Source organism: Sphaeramia orbicularis, chromosome 9 (genome assembly GCF_902148855.1).
Source record: "Sphaeramia orbicularis chromosome 9, fSphaOr1.1, whole genome shotgun sequence".
Classification (NCBI taxonomy): Eukaryota; Metazoa; Chordata; class Actinopteri; order Kurtiformes; family Apogonidae; genus Sphaeramia; species Sphaeramia orbicularis.
In genome coordinates, this window is record NC_043965.1 from 443,201 (window position 1) to 460,618 (window position 17,418).

General features: G+C 45.0%; 1 protein-coding gene across 1 annotated transcript in view; it reads left to right on the plus strand.

Moving 5' to 3' along the window:
* Nucleotides 1-14,992, plus strand: part of c5 (complement component 5) — a 42,105-nt gene extending 27,113 nt beyond the window's left edge. Inside the window, 23 exon segments of the mRNA XM_030143158.1 lie at nt 461-694; nt 1,062-1,122; nt 5,363-5,452; nt 5,582-5,652; nt 5,654-5,795; nt 5,884-5,959; nt 7,648-7,807; nt 8,194-8,298; nt 8,539-8,710; nt 8,983-9,107; nt 9,430-9,510; nt 9,608-9,760; nt 9,910-9,972; nt 10,055-10,145; nt 10,300-10,339; nt 10,879-10,981; nt 11,109-11,183; nt 11,556-11,661; nt 12,305-12,388; nt 12,470-12,559; nt 14,104-14,196; nt 14,541-14,679; nt 14,755-14,992. Coding sequence (XP_029999018.1) covers nt 461-694; nt 1,062-1,122; nt 5,363-5,452; nt 5,582-5,652; nt 5,654-5,795; nt 5,884-5,959; nt 7,648-7,807; nt 8,194-8,298; nt 8,539-8,710; nt 8,983-9,107; nt 9,430-9,510; nt 9,608-9,760; nt 9,910-9,972; nt 10,055-10,145; nt 10,300-10,339; nt 10,879-10,981; nt 11,109-11,183; nt 11,556-11,661; nt 12,305-12,388; nt 12,470-12,559; nt 14,104-14,196; nt 14,541-14,679; nt 14,755-14,896 — 2,496 coding nt within the window. The 3' untranslated portion in view covers nt 14,897-14,992.
* Nucleotides 14,993-17,418: the final 2,426 nt, after the last annotated feature.

Here is a 17,418-nt window from a genome sequence, read left to right on the forward strand (position 1 = left end):
ACACCTCAGTCACCTCTCTCAAAAACAAAGTATTAACGCAAATTTGTGATCCGTAAATGTCCTATCTGAGGTTCCAAAGAATTATCTGAAACAGGTTCGTCCCATTGAGTCAAAAATCCATCAAGATATTCAGAAAAGATGGTTCACACAGAAAAAAAAACCTAGAAATGGACGTGGAACTGGAGGATCTGAACCAAAGTTTTATTATTACTCAATTAAAGTCATATTCAGTCACATTCATTGTAGTGACCCCGTGTGGTTGACATGATCTAAAGACAGTTTTTGATCAGTTTTGTTTTTAAAATATCATCTTTGCACCATGTTCCGTCTTTTCTCCACATCTGATTTTACTGGAGTTTGATGCTTTATGAAACCAGAAGGCCAAATACAAGCATTAGTTAGCATTAGCATTTGTTAGCATTAGTTAGCATTAGTTTTTCATGTGGTTTGTCGTCCTCAGTTTTGCGTGACGCTGACGGTCGGTCCGGAGGTCTGTTTACTCCACTCTCAGCCGGATAACTCGGGGGCGGGGCTTCGCTCCACTTCCTGCAGCTGGAACCCACTTCCTGCCGATGGGAATCGTCCGGTGAGCTTCATCCTGATGGGTATAGAACCGGGAGAACACACCCTGCGCTTCAGCCTGAAGACTCAGCAGGGAGTCCAGGATGTCCTGGAGAAGACGCTGCGAGTGGTGGTAGGTTCTGACCCTTCAGGGGTTTAACCCTTTATCCACCAGCCACCACCACCACAGGGTCTCCACCGGTCTAGAACACCACCACAGGGTCTCCACCGGTCTAGAACACCACCACAGGGTCTCCACCGGTCTAGAACACCACCACAGGGTCTCCACCAGTCTAGAACACCACCATAGGGTCTCCACCGGTCTAGAACATGACCACAGGGTCTGCATGATGTTTCACATGAATAAAGCTGACTGACGTACGAACATTTATCTGAACTGGAAACAACCACAGTACAGACCACCTCAGATCTGTGTGAAAACAGGCATGTGTTCAAACAAACACTGATGGATTCTGATGAAGACGTGTTTGTGTTTTCAGCCTGAAGGAGTGAAGACGGTGGGGATGATCGGAGGAAGACTAGACCCCCAGGGTCTGTACGGTACGGTACCCACAGCTCACCTGTTAACACTACTTTACTACTACCTTACCTGTACTTTACCTGTTTATTACCTTTACTCTGTTAACTCTGTTAGGGAGAGACGTGTGTGTTTGTGTTGAAGGTTCAGAGAACCTGGTGCAGCTGAAGACTGTTCTACCTTTACCTTACCTGTTTATTACCTGTTTGTTACCTGTTTATTACCTGTTTTTTACCTGTTTATTACCTTTACTTTACCTGTATATTACCTGTTTATTACCTGTTTGTTACCTGTTTATTACCTGTTTGTTACCTGTTTGTTACCTGTATATTACCTGTTTATTACCTGTTTGTTACCTGTTTGTTACCTGTTTATTACCTGTTTGTTACCTTTACTTTAATAATAATAATAATAATAATAATAATAATAATAATAATAATACATCAGTTTTATATAGCGCTTTTCTAAGTACTCAAAGACGCTTTACAAAAAACAACCAAGGGACAAACATACATCCAACGGGTAAACAGATACAAAGTTAATGCTAAATGGTAATCGAAGAACAAATACAGAGACAAATATTGATTAAAGAAAAACACACAAAAGAAGGTATGTGAGAGTGGAGGAGGTTGAGTGGGCGGTCAGTTTTCGAATGATGATCTGAAGAGGTGGGATTTGAGTTGGCTTTTGAATGAGGTGACTGTGTCAGAGTTCTGGATGTGAATGGGTAGAGAGTTCCAGAGGGTGGGGGCGGCGATGGCAAAAGCCCTGTCACCCAGGGTACGGAACTTAGTCTTGGTGATGGGGGTGAGAAGGTTAGCACCTGCAGAGCGGAGGCGGCGAGTAGGGGAGTGGCGGTGAAGTAAATCAGTCAGGTAAGGGGGGGCAAGGTTGTGTAGGGCTTTGTAGGTGATGAGGAGGATCTTGAAGTTAATGCGTTGTTGAACAGGGAGCCAGTGAAGTTGACGGAGGATGGGTGTGATGTGATCTCTGGAGCGGGAGTGGGTGAGTAACCGGGCGGCTGAGTTCTGAACATACTGTAATTTTTGGAGGGCAGTGGAAGGAAGGCCATAAAGAATGCTGTTACAATAATCTAGTCTGGAGGTGATGAAGGCATGGATGAGTGTTTCGGCAGCTGAGGGGGAGAGGGTGGGGCGGAGGCGTGCGATGTTGTGAAGATGAAGGAAGGAAGTTTTGGTGACATGACTGATGTGTGATTTGAAGGAAAGGGTGGGGTCCATGATGATGCCGAGGTTTCTGGCCAGGGGAGAGGGGGTGACTGAGTGACCATCGATGGAGAGTGAGAAATTCTGGGAGGAGGGGAGAAGAGATTTTGGTCCAAAAATGATGATTTCAGTTTTATTGCTGTTGAGTTTGAGAAAGTTGTTTGTCATCCAGGTTTTAATGTCGGTGAGGCAGTTGGTGATGGTGGAGAGAATGGCGGGGGTGATGGCTTTAGTGGAGATGTATAGCTGGGTGTCGTCAGCATAACAGTGAAAGTGGAGACCATGGTGACGGATGATATGACCGAGCGGAAGTATGTACAAGATGAAGAGTATGGGGCCAAGCACAGAGCCTTGAGGGACACCATGTGATACTGGGGTGGTGTGCGATTTGTGGTTGTTGATGGAGATGAAGTGAAATCTGTCGGACAGGTAAGAGGTGAACCAGGAAAGGGCAGAGTCAGTGATTCCAATGGAGTGCAGACGGCGGAGGAGGATTGAGTGATTGATGGTGTCGAAAGCTGCACTGAGGTCGAGGAGAAGGAGGATGGTGAGGGAACCGGAGTCAGAGGAGAGTAAGATGTCATTGGTAACTTTGAGTAGGGCGGTTTCAGTGCTGTGATGTGAACGGAAACCAGATTGAAATGTTTCGTACAGTTTGTTGGAGAGGAGATATTGCTTGAGTTGAGCTGCGACAACTCTTTCCAGTATTTTTGACAGAAATGGGAGGTTGGAAATTGGTCTGAAGTTATTGGGGTCATTGGAATCTAGGCCGGGTTTCTTAAGGAGGGGAGTGATGGCAGCAGTCTTGAGAGGTAGGGGGACTGTACCAGTGGTTAGGGAAGAGTTGATGGTCTCAGTGATGAGTGGGGCGAGAGGGGTGAGACAGGCTTTGATAAAGGGGGAGGGGATGGGATCCAGAGGGCTAGTGGATGATTTCATGCTGGAGAGTAATTCAGGGAGTTCGTCAGAAGTTATGGTTGAGAAGAGGGAGAGCCGTTTGTCTGTGGGTGGGGGAAGAATGGGTTCTGGGTCAGAGGTGATGGCGGAGGAAGAGGCAAGCTGGTCGTGAATATTGTCAATTTTGGAGTGAAAAAATGATAGAAAGTTATTGCATTTTTCAGGGGTGAAAGATGATGGGATGTTGTCATGAGGTTTGAGGAGTTTGTTGATGGTGGAAAACAGAGAGCGGGGGTTGGAGGATCCAGTGTGAATGACGCCGGAGTAATAGGCGGAGCGGGCTTTGTTAAGTGAGGTTTGGTACAGGTGCATGTGTTCTTTGTAGGCGAGGGTGTGTACGGTTAGTCCTGTTTTGTTGTGAAGGCGTTCAAGCTGTCTGAGTTGTTTTTTGAGTTTGTGAAGTTCCGTGGTGTACCAGGGGGCTGAGTGAGTGAAAGTAACAGTTTTTGTTTTCCTGGGGGCCAGTTGGTTGAGGGAAGTGGACAGTGTGTTATTGTAGATGTTGACGAGGTCTGTGGGGGTTGGGTTAACAGGGAGGGTGGAGTCAGAAAGAGCATTAGATATGCAGGTGGAGAGAGAGGCTGAGCAGATGGACTTAAGATTTCGGAAGGTTATTGTGCGGTCTTGTTTGGGCTGGGGGGTGGGTATATTGATATCCAATGTGATAGCCAGGTGATCGGAGATGGTGAGGTCTGTGCTGGAGATGTTATGGATGTGAAGGCCAGTGGAGCAAACCAGGTCAAGGATATGTCCGCGGCTGTGGGTGGGGAAGGTTATGTGTTGGGTGAAGTTGAGGCACTTGAGTAAATCCAGGAAATCATTTGCATTTTTACAGTCAGGGGAATCAATGTGGAGGTTGAAATCGCCAAGCAGTAGGACAGATGGTAAGGTTGATGACAGTACTGTGATAAATTCTGAAAGATCTGATAGGAAGGATGGGTTGGGTTTGGGGGGGGCGGTAGATGATGGCGATGAGGAGAGGTTTAGGGACCAGGCAGTTTAAAAGCCAGGTGTTCAAAAGAAGAAGCAGTGGGTATGGAGAGAGGCCGTGGAGTGAGGTCATGATGGTAGATAGCAGCAATACCTCCTCCACGGCCCTCAGGGCGTGGGTTGTCCAGGTATGAGTATCCAGCGGGGGTGGTTTGGTTTAGTGCAAGGTAATCCAGGGGTTTTTGCCAGGTTTCGGTGAGACAGAGGAGATCCAGTTTATTGTCAATGATGAATTCATTAAGAATGAGGCTTTTATTGTTGAGGGACCGTGTGTTGAAGAGGGCGAGTTTCAGGTGCTTTTGTTTTGAAATCGATGATGCGGAAGTGGGGATAGGGCGGAGGTTGAAAGAGTTAGCGCTGAAGTCGTTCTGATGACGTAATGCGGAAGTGCGGAAGCCGGTGTACATGCTGCGGTCGGACCAGAGAGAGGGAATACTGTTTATTGTGGTGAAATGGTAATTAAACTTGCGACATGAGCTTCGGTGGATGTAGCGGGGACGGAGAAGAAGTTTGGAGCTTTTTAGTGAGGCTTTGAGTTCCATGGAAGGAGGCGTCTGGTGGTTTAACTGGTGGAGTTGCATTGATGTGTAGCGTAGTACCATGGCTGGGGCTGTGACGGTGCCGGAGGTGGATGATGGAGGTCTGGATTTGTTCAGGGGGTTAACACCAGGGGTGGTAGCTGGTTTGAGTCGGCGGGGTTGCAGGATGGAGAAACTGAACGTGCTGACCACGGATGGATGTTTCCAAGCCCCTATGACTGCTAGCCAAGCAGCGCTAGCACCAGGCAGCAGCCGGCTAGCCGTTGACCCGCTAGCTTGTAGCCGACTTGTTTACCTGTTTATTACCTGTTTATTACCTGTTTTTTTTAACTGTTTATTACCTGTTTATTACCTTTACTTTACCTGGTTATTACCTGTTTATTACCTTTACCTGTTTGTTACCTGTTTGTTACCTGTTTATTACCTGTTTATTACCTGTTTGTTACCTGTTTGTTACCTGTTTGTAAACTGTTTGTTACCTGTTTGTTACCTGTTTGTAAACTGTTTGTTACCTGTTTATTACCTCCCTAACTCTGTCTGTTGTGTTGTAGGTTCAGAGAAGCGGCTGGTGCAGCTGAAGACTGTTCTACCGTCCAACGTGGTCCCTCACGCCCCCGTACACAGACAGCTGACCATCAACGGTAAAACCAGCAGAACCACAGACACCTTCCATGTGATGACCACACCTGTCTGGCACCGCCCCCCTGATGGGCCAGCGCCACCCTCCCGGTGTCCAGCTCTGCTCAGTCCATGTGTGTGCTGTGTTTCAGGGGAGGTCCTGGGGGACGTCCTGTCGGTCATTCATAACCCTGAAGGTCTCCAGAAGCTCATCAACCTGCCGGGGGGGGTCGGCGGAGGCGGAGCTTGGAGGAGTCCTGCCCCTCATCCACGTTTATCGCTACCTGGAGACAACGGGACGGTGGGACGTCCTGGGAGCAGACATCCAGAAGAACTCTGGAGACCTGAGGCAGAGGATCAGAGAGGGTCCGACAGTCCTGGATACTGTTTACTGTTTACTGTTCTGAACCATGTGTTTACTGGGTTTGTTTGTTTATTGTGTTTGTTTGTTCAGGTCTGATCAGCATCAGCTCCTTCAGAAAAGGAGACGCCACCTACAGCATGTGGAGGAGGAGGGAGTCCAGCACCTGGTCAGAGCACACAACAAACAAACAAACGAACAGAGAGACAGACAGGCAAACAAAGAAACAAACTAGAAGCACTCGGAGAGCACAGACCTCCGCCAAGGCTGATCAGTGGCCCCCCCCCCCACGCCAAGGAGGTTATGTTTTTGCCAGGGTTTATTTGTTTGTTTGTCTGTTTGTCTGTCTGTCCGTTAGTGTGCAACATAACTCAAAAAGTTATGGACAGATTTGATGAAATTTTCAGGGTTTGTTGGAAATGGGCCCCCCTGTGGGCCCCCCCACCCCCGATCACCACCAAAATTTAATCATTTCTTCCTTATCCCATTTCCAACAAACCCTGAAAATTTCATCAAAATCTGTCCATAACTTTTTGAGTTATGTTGCACACTAACGGACAGACAAACAAACAAACAAACCCTGGCAAAAACATAACCTCCTTGGCGGAGGTAACAAACAGAAAAATAAATAAACAGACAAGCAGAGAGACAGACAGACAGACAGACAGATAAACAAACAAACAAACAGACAGACAAAAAGACAGACAAACAAAAAGACAAACAAATATACAGACACAAAGAAAAACAATCAAACATAAACAAATAGACAAATAAACGAAGATAAACAAACAGACATAATGACAGGATGTCATGGATGTTGTGTCAGATCCACTGGTTATTTGAGGTTCTTCTGTCTGCTCTGACCTCTGACCTCTGAGTACAGGTGTACCTAATGAAGTGGCCAGTGAGTGTCTGTTTGACTGGATAAGTATTTGATGTCAGTAGAGGCTGAATATAAACTGAACTGAACTGAATATAAACTGAACTGAATATAAACTGAACTGAACTGAATATAAACTGAACTGAATATAAACTGAACTGAACTGAATATAAACTGAACTGAATATAAACTGAACTGAACTAAATATAAACTGAACTGAATATAAACTGAACTGAATATAAACTGAACTGAACTAAATATAAACTGAACTGAACTGAATATAAACTGAACTGAACTGAATATAAACTGAACTGAATATAAACTGAACTGAACTAAATATAAACTGAACTGAATATAAACTGAACTGAATATAAACTGAACTGAACTGAATATAAACTGAACTGAATATAAACTGAACTGAACTGAATATAAACTGAACTGAATATAAACTGAACTGAACTAAATATAAACTGAACTGAATATAAACTGAACTGAACTGAATATAAACTGAACTGAATATAAACTGAACTGAACTGAATATAAACTGAACTGAATATAAACTGAACTGAATATAAACTGAACTGAACTGAATATAAACTGAACTGAATATAAACTAAACTGAACTGAATATAAACTGAACTGAATATAAACTAAACTGAACTGAATATAAACTGAACTGAATATAAACTGAACTGAACTGAATATAAACTGAACTGAACTGAATATAAACTGAACTGAATATAAACTGAACTGAACTGAATATAAACTGAACTGAACTGAATATAAACTGAACTCAGTCCCTAAATATGAAAGTGGAGACTAAAGGACAAACAGCAGAGGTCAGTGTTTGTGTGTCTGTGGTTTGAACACAAAACCCCTGGACACGTGTCCCCTGGTACCACTGGTCCAGCTGGTCTTCAGGTAGGGTCCAGGTTGTGGTCCAGGTTCTGTTTGACCCGTCCTCCATTGTGTCCCAGGCTCACGGCTCAGGCGGTCCAAACTCTGGCTCTGGCAGACGGACTGGTCCCCGTGGACCACCAGTCCCTTTCGGAGTCGGTCAACTGGCTGATCCAGCGAGTCCAGCAGCCCAACGGGTCCTTCAGCGAGACGGCCTCCTACAGACCCAACAGACTCATGGTCCGTGGCTTCAGCCCGAAGGTCAAAGGTCACAGGTCAAAGGTCATGTTTCACCTGTGGTTTGGCCTGGTTTTGACACTTCAACATTTAAAGAGTCCATGTCCACTCTGTCCTCTACAGGTTGGACTTCCTGAAACTCAGAAAACAGAGCTTCTGACCTTTGACCTCTGACATGTCACAAACTAATATTTGAAAATCAGGTTAAAACTGAAAAAAGAGTTCCTCCGTCTTCTTCCTCTTCGTCTTCTTCTTCTCCTTCTTCATCTTCCTCTTCTTCCTCTTCTTCCTATTCCTCTTTGTCTTCTTCTTCATCATCATATTCGTCTTCTTCGTCTTCTTCTTCTGTGGTTTCATTTCCTGTTGATGTGTTTTTCCATTGGCTGCAGGCGGGGGGCGCTGATGCTCTCGACCAGTCGGTCTATCTGACATCCTTCGTGTTGATTGCGTTGCATAAAGCCACCAGGATCAGAGACCGGCACCTGCAGGTCCAGGTGAGACCACGGCATCCCCCATGTCTTCCTCATCCTCATCTTCATCCTCATGTGGTTGTTTGACTGACAAACAGTTCAGTTTCATCCTGTTGTCTGGAGGCTCCGACAGACTGGGAGGTTTTGAAAACATTACAAACACTTTCCAACAGAAGCTTCATTCTTCAAAATTATCCTGATATTCTGTTAAATGTTTCAGAATTCATCCATAGTTTTCATTTGAATTCTTCTGTTTTCTCTCAGTTCCAAAAGGACAGCATGACCTCAGCAGCAGACTACATCTCCCGTCATGCCCCGAGTGTGAAGAGTGTTCATGTGCTCGCCGTGGCGACCTACGCCCTGACTTTGAATGACCCCAACAGCATCGCAGCCAATCAGCTGCTGAGCCGCCTGGAGGGGCTGGCCCGACAGAAAGGTGCATGAGGCGGAGGAGGGGCAGAGGTCAAAGGTCAGTGGGGGTCAATTCAAGATGCAGGCAGAGGTCAAAGGTCAGTGAGGGTCAATTCAAGGTGTGGGCAGAGGTCAAAGGTCAGTGGGGGTCAATTCAAGGTGCAGGCAGAGGTCAAAGGTCAGTGGGGGTCAATTCAAGGTGCAGGCAGAGGTCAAAGGTCAGTGGGGGTCAATTCAAGGTGCAGGCAGAGGTCAAAGGTTAGTTGCGGTCAATTCAAGGTGCGTTTGTGTTGACAGGAAACCCCGTTGTGCTGCGGTACTGGCAGGAGGCAGGTGTGGCTTCTGATTGGTTGAGACCGGACGAGGCCAGCGGAATGACGGTGGAGACGACGGCGTACGTCCTGATGACAGTTCTGCTCAAGGTTCGGTCCAGGCTCAGATATGAAATGTTAAATATGAAATATTAAATGTTCATAAACTTAACACCATGACATTGTCTTTTTAGTGCTGATTATGATTTATGTAAATATTAAATATTTCTGTGATTCTTAAATGAATTCAAAACATAAACAAACCTGAACATTAAACATGTTTTGTTGAATCAGAGCTTGTACCATTTCATCAGGTCATTCATGTCCCATAATGCACCCTGTTGCTGCCATCATGTTGGAGATGTGTCGTTAGCTTTAACGTCATGTGAATAATCATCAGTTTGATCCATTAGAGCCGTTTGTTGTGTTAAAGGGGCGGATCCACTACAGTAACCCCATCCTGACCTGGATGATGCAGGACCAGCACTACGGACAAGGGTTCAGCGCCATCCAGGTATTCACTTCCTGTCCGGTTGCTAGGTTTCCTCCGTTCACTTCCTGTCTGGTTGCTAGGTTTCCTCTGTTTACTTCCTGATGCTGTGCGTTGCTAGGATACCATCCTGACTCTGGAGGCCCTCACTGAATACTCTAAAGTCGTCCCTCGAGCCAACCTGGACCAGACCATCAACGTCCGCTTTATACGGGGGGGCGGGGCCAGGCAGGTCCAGCTGAGCCAGAGCCGCCCAGTGGCCACGCCCATCCAGGTAATATTTTATTCCTATTTTCCGCATAAACGTACCCTTTAGGTGCTGTCGGTGTGAATGTCGTACCTGTATTTGTTCGGTTCTGTCGTGTTCGGCTCCAGTTTCAGCTTCAGTTTCTGCTTCCTCAGCTTCCTGTTTGTGTTTTCTAGGTAACGCAGAATGGTGACATCACTGTGTCCACAGGTTATGGGAGAGGTGTGTCACATGTCAAGGTGGGTGTGGTTTAATCCAGCTGATAATGTATTGACTTAATATCTCCCAGAATGCACTTGAACGCCCGTCCTGTGTTTGCAGCTGAAGACGGTTTTCTACGAGACGACACCTCGTCCTAAAAACTGTAACTTCGACCTGACGGTGGAGATGATTGGACCTGACACCACCAACAGTAAGCACAGCCCACAGTGGCATTACAGGCCACGCCCCTTTCCATAATAATAAGAATGATAATAATAATAATCTCGCAATAGATTTTCTGTTAATTTTGTGACATTTCTTAAATCTCAGACATGAACAGTTCTAGTTTCACTTGTCGTCCTCAGATCGAAGCATCCAGGATCCACACCTGGTGGCCTGTGCCAAGTAAGACCAGCACCAGGACTGGGTTTACTGGGTTTACTGGGGTTTACGGGGGTTAACTGGGGTTTGTTTACTGGGGTGTACTGGGTTTACTGGGCTTTACTGGGGTTGGTTTACTGGGGTTTGCTTACTGTTGTTTGCTGTTGTTTGTTTACTGTTGTTTGCTGTTGTTTGTTTACTGTTGTTTGTTGACTATTGTTTGCTATTGTCTGTCTACTGTTGTTTGTTTGCTGTTGTTTGTTTGCTGTTGTTTGCTGTTTGTTTGCTGTTGTTTGTTTACTGTTGTTTGCTGTTGTTTATTTACTGTTGTTTGCTGTTGTTTATTTACTGTTGTTTGTTTACTGTTGTTTGCTGTTGTTTGCTGTTGTTTGTTTACTGTTGTTTGCTGTTGTTTATTTACTGTTGTTTGCTGTTGTTTATTTACTGTTGTTTGTTTACTGTTGTTTGCTGTTGTTTGTTTGCTGTTGTTTGCTGTTGTTTGTTTACTGTTGTTTGCTGTTGTTTGTTTACTGTTTGTTTACTGTGTCTTACCATGGTTTCAGGTTTCAACCTCCTCCCAACGAGCTGTGGACTGAGTCTGGTCTGACTGTGATGCAGATCCAGCTGCCGACGGGCGTGGACGCTGTCCTCGAAGACCTGAGACCGGTGAACTCACTCATGACTCCGCCCCTTATGACGCAGTTCCTTTGTTTTGTTTATTTTTGGACGTTCTAAGCTTCTTCAGATTGTCATGTGATTCAACGTCAACTCAGTGGATGATGTTTGTTTTCAGTTCAGAGACCTGACGAAGCCGCTGATCTCACACTACGAACTGGACGGAAACACCGTGGTCATCCAGGCGGACAGCGTGAGTCACACCCAGACCTGTTCACTGTCCATCTGGTTGCTAGGTTACCTCTGTTCACTTCCTGTCCAGTTGCTAGGTTACCTCTGTTCACTTCCTGTCCGGTTGCTAGGTTACCTCTGTTCACTTCCTGCTCCGTTGCTAGGTTACCTCTGTTCACTTCCTGTCCGGTTGCTAGGTTACCTCTGTTCACTTCCTTTCCGGTTGCTAGGTTACCTCTGTTCACTTCCTGTCCAGTTGCTAGGTTACCTCTGTTCACTTCCTGTCCAGTTGCTAGGTTACCTCTGTTCACTTCCTTTCCAGTTGCTAGGTTTCCTCTGTTCACTTCCTGTCTGGTTGCTAGGTTCCTGTGTTCACTTCCTGTCTGGTTGCTAGGTTCCATCTGAGTACTTCCTGTGTGTCGGGTTTCGGGTCCGGATTGGGTTCAGGGTGGGCCGGACCAGTGAGTCCCTTTTCAGCGTCTACGAACCTCAGGACAAAGGTGAGATGCTGAACCTGCACTGGACGCTGGGATTTGTAGTTCTCTTGGTGTCTGTAGTTTCAGCAGACGGTTCAAGTCATGAACGTGTCATTTGTTTTTTGTTTTTTCTCACATTTAACTCTGTACATTCTTTCTGTTTCTTATATACTCCTTAGTGATATTGAAGTATTTATTTGATGTTTTTTTTCAAATTGTCAGTGTTACTTTATCTGAACTGTTTATTCAGTGAATTTGCAGAAAATGTTCATTTTGACATGATGTCTGTTAGCGTAGCTTAGCATAAACACTGGCAGTGGGTGGAAACTGTTAGCATGTCAAGCTCTGGTCTAATCTGATCTTCTGAAGTTTCCTGTTAAACCCTCAGCATCAGGGTCATAGGTCAGCATCAGGGGTCATAGGTCAGGGGGTCAAAGGTCAGGGCCAGTATCAGGGTCATAGGTTAGCGTCAGGGGTCATAGGTCAGCGTCAGGGGTCATAGGTCAGTGTCAGGGGTCATAGGTCAGGGTTAAGAGTCAGGGGTCATAGGTCAGTGTCAGGGGTCATAGGTCAGGGTTAAGAGTCAGGGGTCATAGGTCAGTGTCAGGGGTCATAGGTCAGGGTTAAGGGTCAGGGGTCATAGGTCATGTTTGGTGTGTGTTCTCAGGCAGCGTGTGCACCAAACAGTTCTCGTACGAGCAGCAGAAGCTGCAGAGCCTCTGTGTGGACGGACGGTGCCAGTGCATGATGGGTAAGGCTGCCTCTGATTGGCTCATTCTGCTCATGTGACCCATTAAAGACGCTGTTTCGCTGTTGTTGTGTTTCTGTTTAGCGTCATGTGCCGTGTACAGAGGGGACGTGGACCTGAGTCTGACGGCGGCAAAACGGACCGAGGAAACCTGTCGACCCCAGATCAAATACGGTCAGAACCAACACCAACGCAACGAAAAAGACGAAAAACAGAAGAACGCTGAGTTTCAGATGGTTACCACTGTCCCAGACTGGGTAGAACCGGGTTGAACCTGGGTTAACTTGGTTTAATCTGGTTTAAACTCATACTGTGGCTTAGTCTGGTTTAGTCTGGTTTAAACTCATATACTGTGGTTTAGTCTGGTTTAACCTGGTTTAAACTCATATACTGTGGTTTAGCCTGGTTTAACCTGGTTTAGTCTGGTTAACTTGGTTTAGACTGATTTAACCTGGTTTAGTCTGGTTTAGTCTGGTTTAACCTGATTTAGTTTGGTTTAACCTGGTTTAGTCTGGTTTAGTCTGGTTTAAACCCATACTGTGGTTTAGTCTGGTTTAACCTGGTTTAGTCTGGTTTAAACCCATACTGTGGTTTAGTCTGGTTTTGTCTAGTTTAACCTGGTTTAGTCTGATTAACTTGGTTTAGTCTGGTTTAACCCAGTTTAGTCTGGTTTAAACTCATACTGTGGTGTAGTCTGGTTTCGTCTAGTTTAACTTGGTTTAGTCTGGTTTAACCTGGTTTAGTCTGGTTAACTTGGTTTAGTCTGGTTTAAACTCATACTGTGGTGTAGTCTGGTTTTGTCTAGCTTAACTTGGTTTAGTCTGGTTTAACCTGGTTTAGTCTGGTTTAGTCTGGTTAACTTGGTTTAGTCTGGTTTAAACTCTACTAACTTTCCTTCTGTTTCAGAATCGTTCGTCACTAATGAACCGTTTGTTCATTTGTTTGTTTGTTTGTTTGTTTGTTCGTTAAACTGATCAGAGGTTTTGATCAGTTTCAAACGTTGTGAATATTGTTTATTTGTTGTTTTGTGAATGTGGTTGATGATGGGATGTTTGTTTGTTTGGTGCTCAGATGTTTCCTGTTCATCAGTTTTTTTATATTCCTCTCGTCTGTTCTTCTGACCTTCTCTGGGTTTTTCTTTTCTTTTTTTCATCTTTTCATCTCGTCTCTGGTTCTGATAGTTCGACCTTGTGCTTTTGGGATTTTTGTTTCTTTATGTTTGAGTTTCATTTAAAAACACTTTGTAAAAGTCTTTCATATAAAGTTCTGATGATTATTAGATTGAACTTTAATGAATGAAGACTGTTCAGAGTAAACGAACCGTCAGTAAAGAACAGCCATGATCACATGACTCTAAAAAGTCACAATAAAAGACTAATAATGAAAACGACCAGAATAAAAGTGTTTCAGAGTCAGTCCGGTCTGGACTGGATTCAGTCCATTTGGGTTTTGGTCCAAATGACCAGAATCAATGAAGGAATAAACACAGTTAAAAACAGAACCAGGTCTGTTAAAGGTCCGACCTCCAACCAGAACCATCAGAACCATCTGTGCATGTGTCTCTGACATTTGTCTTAAAGATCAGGCGTGATCAAGCACCTGGTTAAATGTGTCACCGTAGCTCCGCCCCCACGGTTCTGCGTCCTGTTCAGATGGTTCTGTTGGACCCTGGGCGGTCCTGTGCTGGGGTCCACCTTAACCCGGTCTCCTCTGTTCAGCCTTCAAGGTGTTGGTGACGTCGACCTCAGCAGAAGGAGACTTTGTGTCCTTCACAGCCACCGTAGATGAAGTCCTGAAGAACACGGACAGAGGTCAGTTCCACACCTTCTACTGACGCAGTCACATGTTTCTCAGACAAACCCACTCAGGTCCAAACACCGACCACGGGTCCAGGCTGGTTCTGACAAACAGAACCTTCAGTAGTAGAAAATACTGATAAAGAAAAGAAAATGGAAACTTTAGAAATAAAAACTGATATTTGACATAAAAATACTTTTATAAAGTTAAAAAACAGGTGCGTCTTATCTGTCCACTGTTAATGAGTATCAGCTGGTACTGGCTGGTATCGGCTGGTACCGGCTGGTACCGGTTGGTACCGGTTGGTACCGGTTGGTACCGGTCCATCCCCATAAACTCCTGGTCCTCTTTGTTTCAGACTTGGAGGCGGTCAGTAAAGGTACCGAAGTGGACCTGGTGAAGAAAACCACCTGCAGCTCCATCATCATCCAGAACCAACACCAGTACCTGGTGATGGGAGGAGGCGGGGCAGAGGTCGCCCTTGGCAACGCCTTCAAGTCAGTGTGTCCACCCGTAGATTTGACCTCTGACCCGTGGGCCGGTTCTGGTGCTCAGTGTGTTCTTTTCTGCAGGTACCGTCTGCCTCTGGACTCGGACGCCGTGGTGGAGGCGTGGCCTACACACTGTAGTTCCACCGCCTGTCAGGACTACGTCACCCAGCTGAACGACTACGCCCTGGACCTGGAGCTGTTCAGCTGCCCAGACCCGTCCTGAGCCGGTCCCACTGACCCGTCTGTCCTGTTTGTATGTGTTTGACTGGTACCGGGACCGGTCCGGTGGTTTCACTGTGTCTGTGATGTTCAACCATTAAAGGGATGTTTCACTCAACTGGTCTCAGAGTGTCCAGTTCCTTCAGAACCTCAGCTGGTTCTAGACCTCTGGTCCAGAACAGACGGATTGGACTTCAGAACTCAGGTTTAAACCAAACTGGTCAATGAGTCGAGTATTTATTAAATATGGAACTGAACCAAACTGAGGAAACCATTCAACAGATGAAAACCACAGCATCCATGACAGAAGTGTTCATGCTGGACCAGTAGAACCTCCAGGACCAGGACTGGTCCAACACCTGCAGGTCCAACTCATCCAGAACCTCTGAACACCGGATGGGTTTCATCTGAAAAACAGCTGATCTGGACCTTCACTAAAGCTCACTGGTCCCTCTCAGGTCCCTCTGTTTCAGGCTGTTTCAGGTGTTCATGACAGTTTTCATTTATTCACTGACGTTGAAGAGTTTCAACTAAATCAAATATAAATATTGATGCTGAGGAAGTTTTCACACGTTTCTAAGGAAGAAGTTTAATGACAGGGTCCGATCGGCTTTCAGGTGGTCTTTGACTCCCCCTGGTGGAAAAACACACTTCAATAGTAATTTAAAATAATAATAATAATAATAATAATAATAATAATAATAATAATAATAATAATTATTATTATTATTATTATTATTATTATTATAATTATTATTATTATAATTATTATTATTATAATTATTATAATTATTATTATTATCATTATTATTATTATTATTATTATTATTATTATTAATACTTCTTTCTGCACTGACAGATAACTGTAGTTAAAATAAGACATTTAATCCAATATTGAGTTGAACTGTCTCATTTTTGTTCAGTTATTGAATGAAACTTCTGGAGGTTTTTATGAAACAGTTTCATGTGTTTGAACTCATTTATGTTTAGATCAAAAAACGGGTGTTCTGTACTGGCTCCTGGAGGAGGAGGAGGAGGAGGAGGAGGAGGAGGAGGAGGTGGTCTCATGGTTCTTCAGAACTCTGGATGATAAGTTTAAGAAGAAAAGAAAATGTGGTTTCATCTTTGAGGTGTTTGGACCAGAGCTCACCTGTGGGTCCGGTACCTGTGGGTCCGGTACCTGTGGGTCCATCCGCTGATTGGCTCAGAGTTAAAGGAGGCAGAAGTGCGGAACAGACATGTGGGTCAGACCGGCTCCGAATCCACGGGACCTGAGAGTTGGACCATGAGGGGTTCGGATAAACCTTTTCACGGGACCCGGGATGTTCCACGGACTCCGACCCTGGACCCGAACCGGTACAGGTGAGTCCAGAACCTTCACTGATCCTGAACAAGTAGAAAGATTTAACACTGAACCGAAGTCAACATCCGGTACCGACCCAAACAATAAGCAGGTGAACAGAACTACAGTAGATCCAACAGTTCTTCTGGTTCTGCTGAAGCTGACGTTTAATAAACTCAGTGTGAATGTGTTGGATCTGTAGAACCGAACCTTAGATGTACCATCAGTTTAATTACAAACAACATTAAAGGTTATGAGGTCACATGTCTGTCACGTGCTCAGTTGTGTTTATTCTCTGTACTTGGGTCCAGTTTCTTGTCCAGCTGTTGGAGCAGACACAGGTGTAGAACCACAGCAGAACTGCTTCTGCTTGTCCTCTGTGCTGAAGGTTCAGTTCAAATCAGTGTCAGTGGATCTGGGGTCAATGGGATGAAACATCTGGAAATAAATTTGTCTGATTTTATTGTAGATTCAACTTTGAAACTGTTAAAGTCACTGTAGACCCAGATTTGAACTCAAACAAATTTCTATTCAGGGCAGATTTAGAGGGAGTTTAAGAGCGGCCTCCTTAGATGTGTGTGGATGTGAAGGCCCAGTCCTAATTCAGATACAGACAGACAGACGGACAGCTCAGAGGCCTTGGCTGTTGTTGCTTGCTGCATAAATCCTGTAAATAAACCAGTTGTACTCTATCAGTGGTCGTTATGTTTCTGACTGTAAACAAACCCATGATGCGTTCACTGCTTATTTAGGTTGACCTCTTCAGTTCAGGGTCAGTTGGACCTGTACCTGTTCCACTTGTGATGTCTCCAACGGTCCGGGTCTCTGTGGATGATGTCATACTGAGTTAGTCTGGTCTGTGTGGGGTCGTTTCACTAAACTGTGGTCCGTTTGTCAGATGGTCACCAGGACAGGACTGACCTTTGACCTCTAAGTACAGACCATTAAAGGGCTTTGGTCCAGTTTCCATGTGTTTGTGCAGATGTGGGTGCCAGTGGTCTGCAGGTCCTTCACCTGTGGATAAACTGGAAGTCATGTGACCACAGTGGACACAAGTTCACACCAGGTTGGATGGTCTGAACCAACATCATCATCATCATCCTAATAATAATAATAATAATAGTTCTGACAATAACAGTTAATAATTAGCAGTTCTGAATTCAAATAAACCAAAGACCAAATTA